Source organism: Balearica regulorum, chromosome 1 (assembly GCF_011004875.1).
Source record: "Balearica regulorum gibbericeps isolate bBalReg1 chromosome 1, bBalReg1.pri, whole genome shotgun sequence".
Lineage (NCBI taxonomy): Eukaryota > Metazoa > Chordata > Aves > Gruiformes > Gruidae > Balearica > Balearica regulorum.
Window position 1 is genome coordinate 84765345 of NC_046184.1, and position 14453 is coordinate 84779797.

The 14453-nt window shown below is 44.7% G+C and overlaps 1 protein-coding gene across 5 annotated transcripts in view; it reads left to right on the forward strand.

Annotated features, from left to right (window-relative positions):
- The window catches only part of TSPAN9 (tetraspanin 9), a 177152-nt gene extending 172887 nt beyond the window's left edge, over positions 1–4265 (forward strand). For all 5 annotated transcript variants that reach the window (XM_075762543.1, XM_075762508.1, XM_075762518.1 and 2 more), the window contains one exon: positions 195–4265. In XM_075762543.1, the coding sequence (XP_075618658.1) occupies positions 195–266 (72 nt within the window). In that variant the 3' untranslated portion in view covers positions 267–4265. The remainder of the gene's footprint in view (positions 1–194) is intronic.
- The last annotated feature ends 10188 nt before the right edge of the window (positions 4266–14453 follow it).

Genomic DNA, 14453 nt, shown 5'->3' on the forward strand with positions numbered 1-14453 from the left:
AGATACATCTCCAGACATCGCTGTGGGCCTGAACAAAATACATCCAATTTTAGTGATCAATGTTGAAGCTTGAGAAATATGGCTAGTGTAGAATGACTTTTAAAACTACAGCTGGACCATGAACACAAGTCAGAGACAAGTGCAGTTTTGGCAGCCTCCCTGTACTGAAGCCCTTATTGTTTATTTTCCTTCAGATTCTTGGCATGGCCTTCTCCATGACGCTCTTCCAGCAGATTCACAGGACTGGCAAAAAATACGATGCCTAAAGCCTCTGAAACATTATCACATCAACCCTTCTGTCTCATCATAAAAATGAACAAAAGGAATGACCACGAAGAGTATCAAGCCTAGCCCTGCTGAGGGAATCCGTCCCATTGACCGATCTACCTTGTTGTTATTTGTCCAGTTATTATCACAACTTGTTATTTGACTCATTTTTTTGTCTGTTTCACATTTGCCATTTATTTGCCAAAGAGGGGGGAACCTCCCAAACAAATGGATTTTCTACACAAAATCATAGATCTGCTCTAAGAATGTTTCTTAACTTCAGATAATGTTTTGCTCTACTAATCCATGATATATGTGCAAAAATTATGTGTGTTCAAGGGAGAATTCTTCAAAGTCTTCCATTAAGTTTTCAACCCTTGTGTCCAATTTACTGGAAGACTCGGAAAAGCCACTCTGAGAGTCCTAGGAATTGGAGCTGCTTTGCTTTGCAGCTTCTTGTACTTTACGGTGTATACTTTTTTATTATTATAATGATGATGATGATTATTATGATGGATATAGCTTAGAATTTAGTTGCCTGACTTGTAACTTCTTACTGGTTTTGGTTTTACACATTTATTGTACATTAATTTGGGAACCACTGTGCGATCTCCAGAGGGTATGTTTTTCAAAGTTGACAGTTGTTGCAGGGAAATAAACGCATAACTTTTCTCAAGTCCCGGGGGGGGGGGCATTTTCTACCTTTATCAGGGCCTTGATGCCCATACTGTAACAAAGGTGGTTCCTTTCATATCAGAGGCTCTTTCCTCAGATGAAATGCAATGCCTTCCCATTGGACCAGATGGTGAGCTTCCTGCTCCTGTGAGGCTAAGTTCCAATGCCTTCACTCACCCAAAGCAGTCTCTGGCTGCTTTGATGTCATGCTACTTTGAAAGCTAAAAGTACTGAGTAAGCAATTTACTGCTCCCTGGCACAAAGGAGAGAGATTACAGTCTGACCTACTGGCCAGTTGGCAGCAGACTTCACAGATTGTGTTGTCTGTTTCAAAAAGTTTGTCCAAGGCATGACATGTTGCTGGATATGAGGGAAGGGGATGGCAATTTGATGGCAACATTGTCATGCCATGCCCTTCATTAAAAGGGTTTCCTCAGGCAGATGACAGCTGTCTCCCAGAGCTGGAAAAGGTGGTTTGATTAAGGGTGACCAGATGATGCAGGAAAGGGACAATTTCCAAAACAGCACTCAGAGACAGTATGTGTTGTCACACCTTAGGTACAGAATTGGTTCTTGCTGATGGATTGCCAAGTCCATCCAGTGCGATAGTTCAGAGTTCACTGCAATGCATGTTTTTACCAACATTCCCGTTAGAAATCTTGAACATATATTTCTGTAGTTTCAATGCTGCTCCATTGCAAGCAGCCCCCATTTACCCTTTGTCCCAGGTTTTCACTGTTTTGTGAAGAAGGAAAGGCTCAGGCATTGGAGGATGTTCTGATTTAACTCCAGTCAGGGCTCGCCTCAGCTCTGAAAGAAACACTGCTTTTTTGTATTAGCAGCAGTCAGAAGTGACCTTCAGAGGTTACCTCATCCAATGTCACTCTCAAAGGGGGACTGTCATCTGTGTGAGATGGGGTTTACTGTGACATTATTGGGCTGAGTTTCAGAAACTGTTGAGGATGGAGATTTTGTGCCTTTCAGAGCCATGCCATGTCAAAGTACTCCTCTGGTAAACAAATTTCTCTTAATGTCCAATCTCAATATTTATACTTTAAACTCTTAAAAGATATGATTTTCATTGTATCATTCAGCCTATCTTTTCCTTGTGGGCTGAAATAGCTGTTGAGCCACTTCATATCTGGGAGTTTTTAGTCCCCTATTTATCTTCCTAGTAGGTCCTGCATGTATCTGTACATCTAGCAGCAGTAGTGTTTTGTGTGGCCTACGTGTCACTTTTTTGAGTTCCTATGAAATCAATGTGACAGGAAGGAGTGTGAATGTGTGGGAGATATAGAGATGAATTTGGGTGTTGCAGTGAAGAAGGAGGTTACTATTCTTAGAGCATGGCCATTGCCCATATGAGCACAATGCCCAAAGTTTTACAGGGCTCTAGTTTTCCACTGAAGCAGACAATGCCATACGGGTTCAGCTATTTCATTTGGATTGCCTTTGAAAGAATCAGGGAAGAAGCAGAGGGGAAGCACAGAAACTGCATCCAGTTTTACTTCCATTTCTAACAAAAGTTGGGACCAGGAGCATCTGAGCCCCACTGGAGATGGATGTTCCATGTTGAAGAAGGGGCTCTGATGTCCAGTGTACTTGCTGCTACATGTAAGACTGTATCCAAAGTTGCTAAGATGCGTTCCCATTTTTGCAAGAAAAGACAGGACGATTTTTCATCTGATGGCTCCACTGCATTGTCCCTTTGGGCAGAGGTGCTTAAGCTTTCTCTAGCTTTCTCTGGCATTCAAAAAGATCAGGGTGCAGGGCTGAGCAGGAGCATCATCTGTGTCCTTTTGGGTCGCACAGTGGTACCTGCCGCATCTTAAGTTTTAATCTGCAGTCAGTTTTTGTACAAAAAATGATAAAATATATTAGTGAAAGTAATAAGGAAATAAAAAATGTTTATGAGTAACTCAGAGATGAAGTGTGTAGTTGCAAACTCAGCTACTTTGCCTTCCATCCAAACTTATTTTTCTAGAATGCTTCATTCCATTTCACGATCTAGCAGCATAGATCCTGAAATCTCTTTGTAATGACTACTTTAGGCATTTTAAGCACAGTATTAAGTGAGATAGTTACACGAGCTTCATGCATTCATCTCTATGAAGCCACCTACAGGAAGGGAGTCAAAAGCAGGACTGATCTGTGTTTCTAGCTGACTTGGTGATGTGGGAGGTGATGACAGACATCCTGAAAGCAGAAAAGTAATGCCATTTTCTAGGCAACAAAAAACAGCCCTGGAAAGTGTGAGGCTGCATCAGTCAGTTTGTCAGAGAAGGCACTAACTGTCCTGTAAACTGGTCGAAGGGAGCTTTGGCTCATGTATGTATGCACTTTTTTTGCTAATGCTGGTGGGCGGCTGTCTGTGTGTTTTCCCCAAATGTCACTCTGATTATTTAACTCTAAGTTTTTAGCATGTTTTTAAATAAAAACTGATACTGAGTAAAAGTATCTTTAATATACACAAATATCTATTTGTATAAATGCATACCTCTCTGTATCTCTAATTCATGAAAGAACAGATCAAGTGTGTGAAAGTTTCTCTGAGTGTTCCTTCCACTGCTGTCTCACTGTGCTTCATGCTTGGAAGCTGCAGCAGAACTTAAGCAGAGTCATAATAGGAGAACTGCTTTGAAGAACCTCTACTTGAAAGCTACTGAAGTCATGGCAGTGAATTCTGTTCCTTCCTGGTGGTACCAAGGCTTGTTAGTTATAGGAAGCCCAGGTGGAGGGCACTCAAAAGAAGTGCCCATAGTGAAGTAGCAGGTGAGATGATAAAAACAATGGCATAAGTGTCTCCAAGATGACAGAAGATGCCTTGTATATGTCATGCATTGAGTTCCTGGACTGTGGTCATGTTAGGCCAACTCTCCTATCCTGTGTCCACCTCCCCATTTGTATGCATGAAATGCAAACTCACGCACAGGAAGGGTGCAAGCAGAAGACAGCTGAACTGATCCTCGTGGTCTTTCTTGGGCAATGGATTGGTCAGGCATACAAAAGACAAAGAGAAAAAGGGTGTTTTCCAAGCAGATGGTTCTTGGGAGCAGCATGGAGTGGGGCATACATAATTCTGATGTAACTTCTTTCCACAGAGGTGAGCACCTTCATCCTATAGCTGGTATGGGGAAGCCTGGAGATGTTTGCCTATGGGCTAGCCATCTGTTGTGCAGTAGATAGTAGACACTAAGAAACAACATGCCATTCCCACCAGGTGATGTTTGCACCAGTGTTTCTTCTATGCAATACCTACTTTCGCCTTTATATAAAAGATTTTTACTAGGATGATATAAAAATAAAAGATTTTTTAAAAGGTGCCTCTTTGAGCTCATTTCTCTCCTAACCATAACTACCACCAAAACCAAAGGGGAAAAAAAAAAAACACCAAAAGGTGACTCACAGAGATCTATTCCAACTCCACTTCAGTTGAAGTCCAGAGCTCTTGAAGCTATTGCATCTCTGAAAAGATCCGCGCCCCCCCCCCCATCCTCCTTCAAAACAATAATAAACCAGAAATAGTTCTGAAAGATCCCCAAAGAACAGTAAAGTGGTTTTGAGAGCCTGGCAATATAGGCAATATAGCCTTGCAAGTATATCAGAGAATACAGAATAGTCAAAGGGAGGACAAATTAGTATAGAACTTGAAATATATCCAGAGGACATTGAGAAATCTCAGAGAAACCATGAAAATTGATTAAACACTGAGATAGAGAAAGATCACAGAATAGCCCTCCAAATGCCAGGAAAGTAGACGATGGTCTGAAAGATCCCCAGACAAAACTAGAGCGAAGCAGAAGCCAACAAAGCAATAGAGAGTCTAAAAGAGATTTAGAGAACATAAAGTAGCCTCAAGGAAGGGAAGAAAGCCTGTAAGTGCTCAAGGAAACAAAATGTAGCAATGTCAAAGAGATCAAGAAGGGGGATCAAGAGGCAAGGCAAAGGACCTCCCAGAGAATACTGAAGAGATAACAAGAAATTATCAGAGATACTGAAGGAGCTCCAGAGCACTCAATAGTACCAAGAGTGGCCTCAGAGAAGACTGAAAAAAAAAAGAAAAAAAAAAAAAAGCTTAAAAGTGCCCCAAAGAGCAGCATCAAAGAAGGGAAAATGAGCCAAAATCTATAAATGCCTCAGAGAACAGAGGGTAGCCTCAAATAGGCAAAGCAGCTAGTAGGAAGCCTGAAAAAACACTACGAGGGTATGGCTGCAGCTGCTAAGAAAGGAGACAGGCTAAAAGAGCAACAGAGAATAGCCTTGGAGATGGGAAGAAACAAACAGGGATGCTGAAAAAGTCCCAGGAGAAAAGAAGAGTAGCTGCTCAGATGCCACGAACCTTGAAGAGAGACTGAAACAGCCCCAGAAAACCCACTTTAACTTCAGAAATGGGGAAGCAGCAGAAATAGTGAAAGTGCTCCAAAGACACCTCAATGAGAAGAAGGAACAGACTGAAAGCCTGAAAGGCAGCCATAGAAGCTTTGGAGAGGCTAGGGAAGAAGTGGAGAGGTTGAAAGAGTCCCAGAGAACAGAGAAGCCTTGCAGAGCCTGAGAGACTAGAAGAGAGCCTGAAAGAACCTCAGAGAAGGTAAGAAAATAGCATAAAGCCTGCAAATGTGAGGGATAACAAAGACTAGCCTCAGAAAGCTGGAAAAAAGTAGGCAAAAAAAGAGACCCAGAGAGCATACAGTAGCCTTGGAGAGATGAAGAAATACACCAGAAAGACTGAAAGAATGCTGAAAGAGCAGAGGGTAGCCTCACAGAGACCAAGAAAGAAGCTGAGATGTTAAAAGAGTCCAAGGAGAACACACAGTACCACTGGAGGGCCATGAAAGTAGGAGAGAGACTAGAAGAACCCCACTGTATGCAGAGTATGCTTAGGGCAGTGAAGAAACAAGCAGATCGCCTCAAACAGCCCCTGAAAGCATGCAGAGTAGCTCTCAGTGAGAGAAACCAGGGGGAGGAGAGCAGAAGGAGCCTGTGGCAGGGCATGACCATGTCTCTTGATCTGCAGTCTTTTAAAAAAAAAAAGGCATTAAACAATATTGGCCCCAGTATCAATCCTCAAGAAACGCAAATAGCAAACTCGCTGCTAGTTAGTTTCAGCAGCTGATCACAACCCTTTAAGCCCAGTAGTCCAGCCAGTTATTCACCCACCTTATCTTGCACTTATCCAAACCATATCTCAACCATTTGGCTACAAGGTTACTATGGGGAACTGTGGCAAAGAGCTTGCTTAAGTCCAGGTGAACAACACTCACTGCTCTCCGCTCATTGAAGTGAATAGTTGTCTCACTGTAGAAAGCCACCAGGTTGGTTGGGCATAATTTGCCCTTGGTAAATCTATGCTGTCTTTTTCCCTATCAGTTTCTTGTCCTTCATGCAACTGGAAGTAGTTGTGAGGATTTGCTTTGTGATCTTCCCAGGGGCGGAGATTAGGCTGATGAGCTTGTAGTTCTCTGGGGGAACTTTCTTCCCTTTCAGGGGAGATGGCCAGGGAAGGGGTGTACCATATGCCTCTTCGAGTCATTAGGAACCTCCATTGCTCACTATGACCTCTCAAAGATGAGAGCAGCTTTGCAGTCACTTTGCTCAGCTCACTCAGTAGCTTTGCCCACATTTCAGGTGGACCCATGGACTTCTGTACATCCAGCTTGCCTCTTGCTCCCCAATGTACTCTTGCTCTTCTGTGGGTAATGCTCCACATCACTGCCAGATTTTGCCACTAAGCTCAGAGACCTAAGGCCTAAGAGCAGACCTTACACAAGTAAATGCCATGCCAAGGAAGGCACCGTGTGCGTCCTTTGCCACTAGGGGTCCACTTTTTCTTAGTCTCCCTTCTACCACCAACGTATTCATAGAAGTCCTTTGTGTTGCTTTGCACGTTCCTCACTAGTTTCAACTCCAGCTGCGCTTTAGGCTTTCCCACTATGCTCTGGCAATGGCTCTATTCCTCCAGAGCAGCCGGGCCCCACTCCTGCCCGCCCTGCACTTCCTTTGCACTGTCAACCTCTCTCAGGAGTTCCTGTTTAGCCACGCTGGCCTTCTGTCAGGCCTGGTAGACTTCTCACACATCAGAATGGACCCTCCTTATGCTTTGGAAGGTTGCATTTCAAGTCTGACCAGCTCTCCTGGACCCCTTTGCCCTCCAGGGCAACTCCCATGGGATACTGCCTACCAAATTCCCTCAACAAGCCAAAGCCTGCTTTTTTTCAAGTTCAGGGCTGTAATCTTGCTGAATGTCCCACTCACGGCTGAGGGGACCTTGGACCTACATTGCAGCCTTGTCAGCAGTCCTGCCTCTGTGTCAGAGAGCAGTGAGGGCTAGGTGCTCCACCATGGAAGGCTGGACAGGAGCAGAACACAATAATAAGGCAGGCGCAAGCAGTGGCCTCACCAGGAAGGAGCTGGGATGCAGAACAGCAAGTCCAGGTCAGGATGAGGGCCAAAGACAGTGGGTCACATGCAGCCCAGCGATCCCCCATCAAGTCCATAGTGACAAGATAGATCTAAGGTCAGGCAGGAAGCTGAACCAGTGGATCTGGGTCAAGGTCCAAACTATGCAGGTACACGATCTGCTGTAGACATAGCTGCTGCATAGCTGCGATGGAGCACAGGCAGGCACGAGCGGCAAGCCCTCCACTTAAAAACAGTTCCCAAGGGAAAGGAGAGACAGGTCCTTGCTCCTAGCTTTCTTCCCAACAGCTCTTATCAGCAAACGAGCTGGACTCAGACTCAGCCACCTACACTCTAACTTAGACAACTAAATTCCTAGAGGAGGGATGCACTGCAGGCCCTGACACTCTGACCCTATCTCCTTCTTCTCCTGACTCAACACCCCGGATGGACCACGACCCGATTCATTACCTTGCCTTGTCTGGGAAAGTCAGTGGAGCCTCTTGTCGGCACACCTTCTCTGCCCTCCCTGTTCAGTGCTGTGGGAGTGCACCCTGGGCACCGCGAGCATTACCTGTGCTGGGGCCAACCCCAGCTCCTGGTTTGCCCCCCTTGTAGCTCTCCAACAAAAACGTGTGCGCTCGTTTCACCAGGTGCTTCCTTCCTGCTCCCTGTGCTCCCTTTCTCTTCAGGCTTGGCCGCCATCCTCTGACAAACCTAGGCTCAAGCCCTCCTTGCTGGGCTGGAAAGCCTGTTGGAAAACATGCCTTTGCCCCACCCCTCTGTGCCATCCTGTGTCTCCCCAGCAGTCCCTGTCCCTCAGAAAGGGGGCCCATGGTCACAAAAGCCAAAGTTCTGTCTGCAACACAGGCTGGGCAGTCAGGTGTTAACCTGTAGGTTGGGTGCCTGCCTACCCAAGCCTTTCCTCTCCACTGTCAGGACCAAGGAGAAACAGCACCTGGGCCCCAGTGCCCCGCAGCCACTCTTAGGCTGTTAAGGTCTCCCTTGACACTGTCACTGGTGTGCACATGGATGAGCAGGCCGGGGTAGGAGGCCGAAGTCCAGTCATGTCTTAGTGCTCTCTACAACAGCCCCAGTCCACTCTCCCTGCAAGCGACAGATCATGCAAGGTAGCAAGTAAGGTCAGTAGATGGGTGCCTCTGTACCCTGTAGAAAGATGTCTCCAAAGAGTGTCACACATCACTTCCTCTCAGCACTGGCTCAGGTGTGGTTTAGATGCACCTGGCTATGACACATCCCTTGACAATTCATAGCATCGGTGTTGTCCTCAGGTAAACAGTGGGGTGATGCAGTGAGTGGATTAGACCAGATGCTGGAATGCACACATGTGTGCACATTTGAGTATGGGAACATGCTGTAGCTGTGTGGAAGCCTGACTGTATGTACAGCAGACAGACTCTGGAGGTTTGTTTTTCTCACTTTGTGGTAGGTCGACTCCTGTCTGCAGCTACACAATACCTCACTCACTCCTGCAACCCCAGCAGGATGGGGAGAGCTGAAGCAAGAAAACTCATGGATTGAGATAAATATAGTTTAGTAAGTGAAGGAAGGAGGAAGGGGGTGGGGGGGAAGTGATGCAAAGGAAATCACTCACCACGTTCCACAAGCAGACCGATGCCCAGCCAGTCTCTGAGCAATGGCTACCTTCCCAAAATCCCTCTCCCCTCTATTTGTATTGCTGATCATGATGTTATATGGTATACAATATCCCTTTGGTCAGTTTGGGTCAGCTGTCCTGCTTGTGTCTCATCCCAAATTCTTGCATACCCCCAACCTACTTGCTGGGGGGGACTGAGTGGGAAAAAGAGAAAGTCTTGATGTTGTGCAAGCACTGCTCAGCAACAGTCAGGTTGTGTTACCAATGCTGGTCACAAATCCAAAACACAGCACCATACAGGCTGCTACAAAGATAATTAACTCTATCCCTGCCAGACCCAGTACACTTTATACATCAGTTGAGTGCTGGTGGAAAGAGGCACTGTGATGATACACAGAGGTGTGGGATGTAATTTTGCCTCTTCTTCTTCTGGATGACTATTCCCTCCAGACTTCCCAGACAACCACAGGCTCCCAACCCCTCAGTTTGCAGTGTGGGATTTTCCCTGATCATCTCAATCTTGCTCACTACGTTCACCAGACACAGCAGAAACTACTGACAGTTGCTTCTGCTGCCCAATGTAACTGGGCGCAAAAGTGTTCTGCAAATGCTTTTCTCTCCTCAGAGCTAATCTTAGCCCAGCACAGGGAGCAAAGATGGAGAGCCTGCACAGAGATGCCATTCTCTACATTAGTGTAATTCACTAGGAGGTGAGGTGGACAGGAATGCCATCTCCAGTCATTGAACAAGGTTGCAAGTAATCCCTGCATCCTTTTCTAGGTTGTAATGAATGGTAGGAGTCCATCAGCCTATAGGAAAGTCTCTTTTTCCCTATGTATATAACTAACCTTTATATTGAAATCTCATGTTGATGGAGTCCAGCACAAGCATATGTGCATTGGAGCACAGAAGGACTACGCATAGTACACACACTGTAAAGGAAGTAGGGTGATGAGCAGTTTAGTCATCAGAACAACGCACAGGGAGCAGCACTGCAGAGTCAATGAAAACCAGCCCTATTCAGCTCTTTGTGTCACTTGAGAAACTGCACTGGTGCTGGCAGACTTGTTGTTTTTGAGGTTATCTTGTTCTTTGACTGTGCTTCGGCTGTTTGGCTCAGGCCTTGATGTCATTAGTGATACACAGTTGTGTTAGGGTAGAAACGGTAGGAGTCCAAAATGAGTGCAGGTATCAAGGGACTCTGCTGTGTATTTCTCTAGAGAAAAAAGCCTTCTAGCTCACTGCCTTTCTGCTGCTGCTGTAAGTGCATCTATTTCCATTTAAGTTCTCTTAATGTCAGCTGAAGATTCAGGAACCTCCTGGACTCCTCCTCCTTTCAAAAAAGACAACAGGCTGAGATACTGCAGCTCAGCCTATGCATAAAAGGACACAGAAAGGCAACTGATAATTTTAAGCAAACAAATAATGGTGAAGTATTGGGTATGAAAATGAGACAACTGGGGAAAAAAAAGGACACCTAGGAATATGAAAGAAAAGTGAAGAGAGACACGTCTCTTGGCTGTGGGCTGTGTTCTGCATGATTAATGGGTAGAACAGATACTGCTAGGGACCATGGCGTTCAGTCAGTATCACCAAAAAAAAGCATCAAAGAACTGACATGTTCCCAGACCTTTTCCATTTCACAGAGATTGCAGAATAGGGATAGGCAAAATTGGGGAAAGCGCAGCACGGGCAGGACTAGGAGTGTATTGTCTAGAAAACAGAAGGATGTAGGAAAGTTCAGGTTAAAAAAGATCATCTAACACATCTAACAGCTCCTTGAACAACACATCAAGACGATGTAGACTTTCAAAGAAAGAATACATAATTATTGCTTCTACAGCTTCCTCCACATCTCAAGACCAATGCCATATTTGGGGTGGACAGGCATTGTCTGCAGACATGATGCTCTGTAATAAGGAGAATGTTTCCTCATTCTCTTGTCTTGCCTCTGGGCAACTGTATTTGTGCGTGTACAAATTTGTGGATACCACAGGCTTCACATGCATCCTACTATTTCCTTTATGCTGCAATATACATGCCTATCACAAAATCTTAAAGTTTTCTGCAAAGTGGCAAAACATTGTCAATATTTTTTTTCATGGCACAGTCATTGCATTGTTATGGGTTTTTTGGCACAGAAATTTTATATTCTATTCCTTCTTTGGTTGTTCTGTTTGTTTTCTGCTTAATTTCAGTTAACTCTGGCAGAATTGTATTTCATTATCATCTACATTATAATTCAATTGCATGAATGCATCATTACACTGCTTAATAAAAATTAATATCTACTATGAAATGGCAAATACCAAAGAATCACCCACTTTTCTCCTCTAAGAGAATGTATAATGGCAGTTTACCTTCCTTGTCTTATCCTAGTTGATACATTCAAAGGCAGAGAGCAGCTATTCAGAGGGACATACACAAGCTGGAGGGATGGGCTCAGAGGAACCTTATGAAACTGAAAAAGGACAAAAGCAAAATTCTGCACCTGGGAAGAAATAACCTCTGGTAACAATACAGTTTAGGAAATCACTAGCTGGTGACCACCTCTTCTGAGAAAGTCTCATGATCCTAGTGGATGGAAAGCTGGATGTGAGCCAGTAGTGTGCCCCAGTGGCAAAGTAGGCCAACTGCATATTTGGCTGTAAAAATAGGAGAACCCTACCTAGTAGTTCAAAGGAAAGGATTACTAGCATTTGTTAAACCCCATCTAGAATACTGCATCCAACTTTGGACCCATCAGTACAAGAAAGGCACTGATCAGTTGAAGCAAGTTCAGCAGAGGAACACCAAGACAGTCAGGAGGCTGGAGCACTTGCCCTGCAAGGAGAAACTGATGGACCTGGACTTGGTTAGCCTGGAGAAGGCTCGGGTGGGAGGAGCTAACTGCAATCTTCCAATACCTACAGAGGTTATCAAGAAGACAAGGCCAGGCTCTTCACAGTGCATGGTGGTAGAACAAGAGACACAAGACTTGACCTGTAATGAGAGGTACCAAATGGATGTAGAGAAAACTTCTTCACCATGATGACAGTCAAGCATCAAGCATTGGTAGAGATTGGCTAGAGGGGCTGAGCAGTCTGTATCCTTGTAGGTTTCAAGACCTGACTGGATAGAGCCCTGAACAAAATGGCCTGATGTCATTGTTGACCCTGCTTTCAGCAGGAGGCTGAGCTAGATAAACAAGGCATGTTCCAGCCTGAATTCTCTTTTAATCCCCTGACTGAGCCAATTAAAGAGGCATTAGTTAGGGTACTGACTGTAATTTCCCTCTAGCTGATTTTTAGCAGCTTGGAGACACTGTGCCTGTTATTTCCTTATCCAGGAAAGGCATCAGAAGGAAGACTGAAGGAGCTCATCTCACAGGGTTACAGTGAAAGGACAAGAGGCAATGTGCACAAGTTGCAACATGGGAAATTCTGGCTGGAAAAAAGGAAAAATAAACCTTCTTGCCCTTGAAAACTGTTCAGCAGACATGCCTGGAGAAAAAAATTTGGCTGGACAAGGAACTGAGCAACCTAATGTAGATTTGAAGCTAGGCCTGCTCTGGTAAGGAGACTGGATTAAAGAACTTCAAGAGTTCTTTCAAACCTAGATCCTTCTATGATCTATGTACCAGGCAGTACCAGGGATTTCTCTCTTTCATGTCCATGTGACCATTCCGTGCAAAAATGTGTTTGTAACTGAAGTCATGTGGCCAAACCTCTGCAGTTTCTGCTTTTTTGCTGCTTGAAGTAGAGGCTCATGAGAATCAATTCATACAATTATATCTTCTCCAGAACAACTTTAGTCTGCACACAGTATGTAAGATATCCACAGAAATCTTTGCATTTTAAAAGTTTTTAAGTTGTTGCTTTGAAGAGTCTGGCATTAGCGTGGAGCTTCCTGAGAATACAGTCATCCTAACAGGCTATGTTTTCACTGTAACTGAGATATTCTTATCTCAAAAGAGAGGCTTATGCTCCATTATTAATTATCAGTCTAAACATACAAAGGAAAGGAAGAAACACAAAAAAAATCTCAACTCTAACCCACACTTCAAGGCATAGCAGCAGAAAAGTCTTTAAAACTTTTGGCTGCTAGACAGCTGTGTGTTTTGCTACTGTAACTTCAGATATACTTAACACAAATTCTGCAAAAAGCCCGACCATTATTTTAAAAATACCCAACAGGCAGTAATAACAATGGGAATAGATGACTCAAAGAGGCCCATGTTAGACATAAATCACTGCCAGCATCTTTTCAAGCAAAAAAATATGTTCAACAGACATTCTGTAACAGCTAAGCCGACAGCGGAATCCTCCCGTACTCCTATCCTGTATATAGATTCATAAAGCAAGACAGTACGGGGAGAATACATCCCCACAATCTTCATATGCTTTGCAACAATGTCAATACAAATATCATGGCTGGAGAGAGATGTCCCTACTTCCAGAAAACTACTTTGTTCCAGAAGAATCATGTTCATGCCAATGAAACACCCTCAGTGATTCACCACAGGCTGCTTAACTCTTTAACTCAGAAAAATAACCTTTTCTAACTCTGTCTTCAGAGGCAAGGTCAGCACAGCCAGAATCTGGATACACATCCTGCCTGACAGAACAGAATCTGAGAAACTCATAATTTTCAATCCACCTGTGTTGTTTTTGGCATGCTGCTCAATGAAAGTCCTTCACAGTGGGATGTGCTCTGATGGCTTTGCACACCTTTATGAGGACTCCCTTTTTTTTGAAGTTACCAGCCCACTGGCTGACTGCAGACTGCTTTAGCAGGCACCACTGCTTGCTTTTCTACTCTGCAGCTTTCATCCTAGAGTCTTTGTGCCAAAAGGCTGCGGTGAGCTACATTCATGACCATGGCCTCTCCTGCTAAGTAGTCCTAGAGCTGCTGCTGCTTCTAAGCTTTAGTTGTAGCATAAAGCTTCTCACAGGCCCTGAACACCCAGTTGATGAATGCCTGCAAAAGGCTGCAGTTCTTACTCCCTCTTTGTATTAGGTAATCATGCATGGTATGAATAGTCATTTCTGCTGTCCTGCCTGGCACTAACATAGTATTAGGTCTTTAAAATGCTATGTGTAAAGAATTAAATGCACATACAGGCTCATGTATACATATGTTTCACAGGAAAATTATAAGCTCCAAAAATTCATTGCTAAAGCAGAGGCCCATTGCTGGGAGGACAGCCAACAGTCAAAAGAACTCAAAAACAAAGTTGTGGGGTACAACAAGCAAGTGAGGGGTGCTATAGCAGATCACCTCACTGCCAAAATGCCACCCACGTGGCACAGCACCAGAAAGACTACCAGAGCCTGCAGGCCTGCAAGCCAGATGCCCACAGAGGGCGGGGGGAGAGGGGGAGAGAGAGGCCACGGCTCTACCTGCACCACGCCCACGCCCCACCTATCCCGCTTCACATTTGTATACCAGGCCTCGCCCCTCTGTGTGACGAACCTATCGAGCGTGACCTATAACAGCTGTTGCCCCGCCCCTTTTC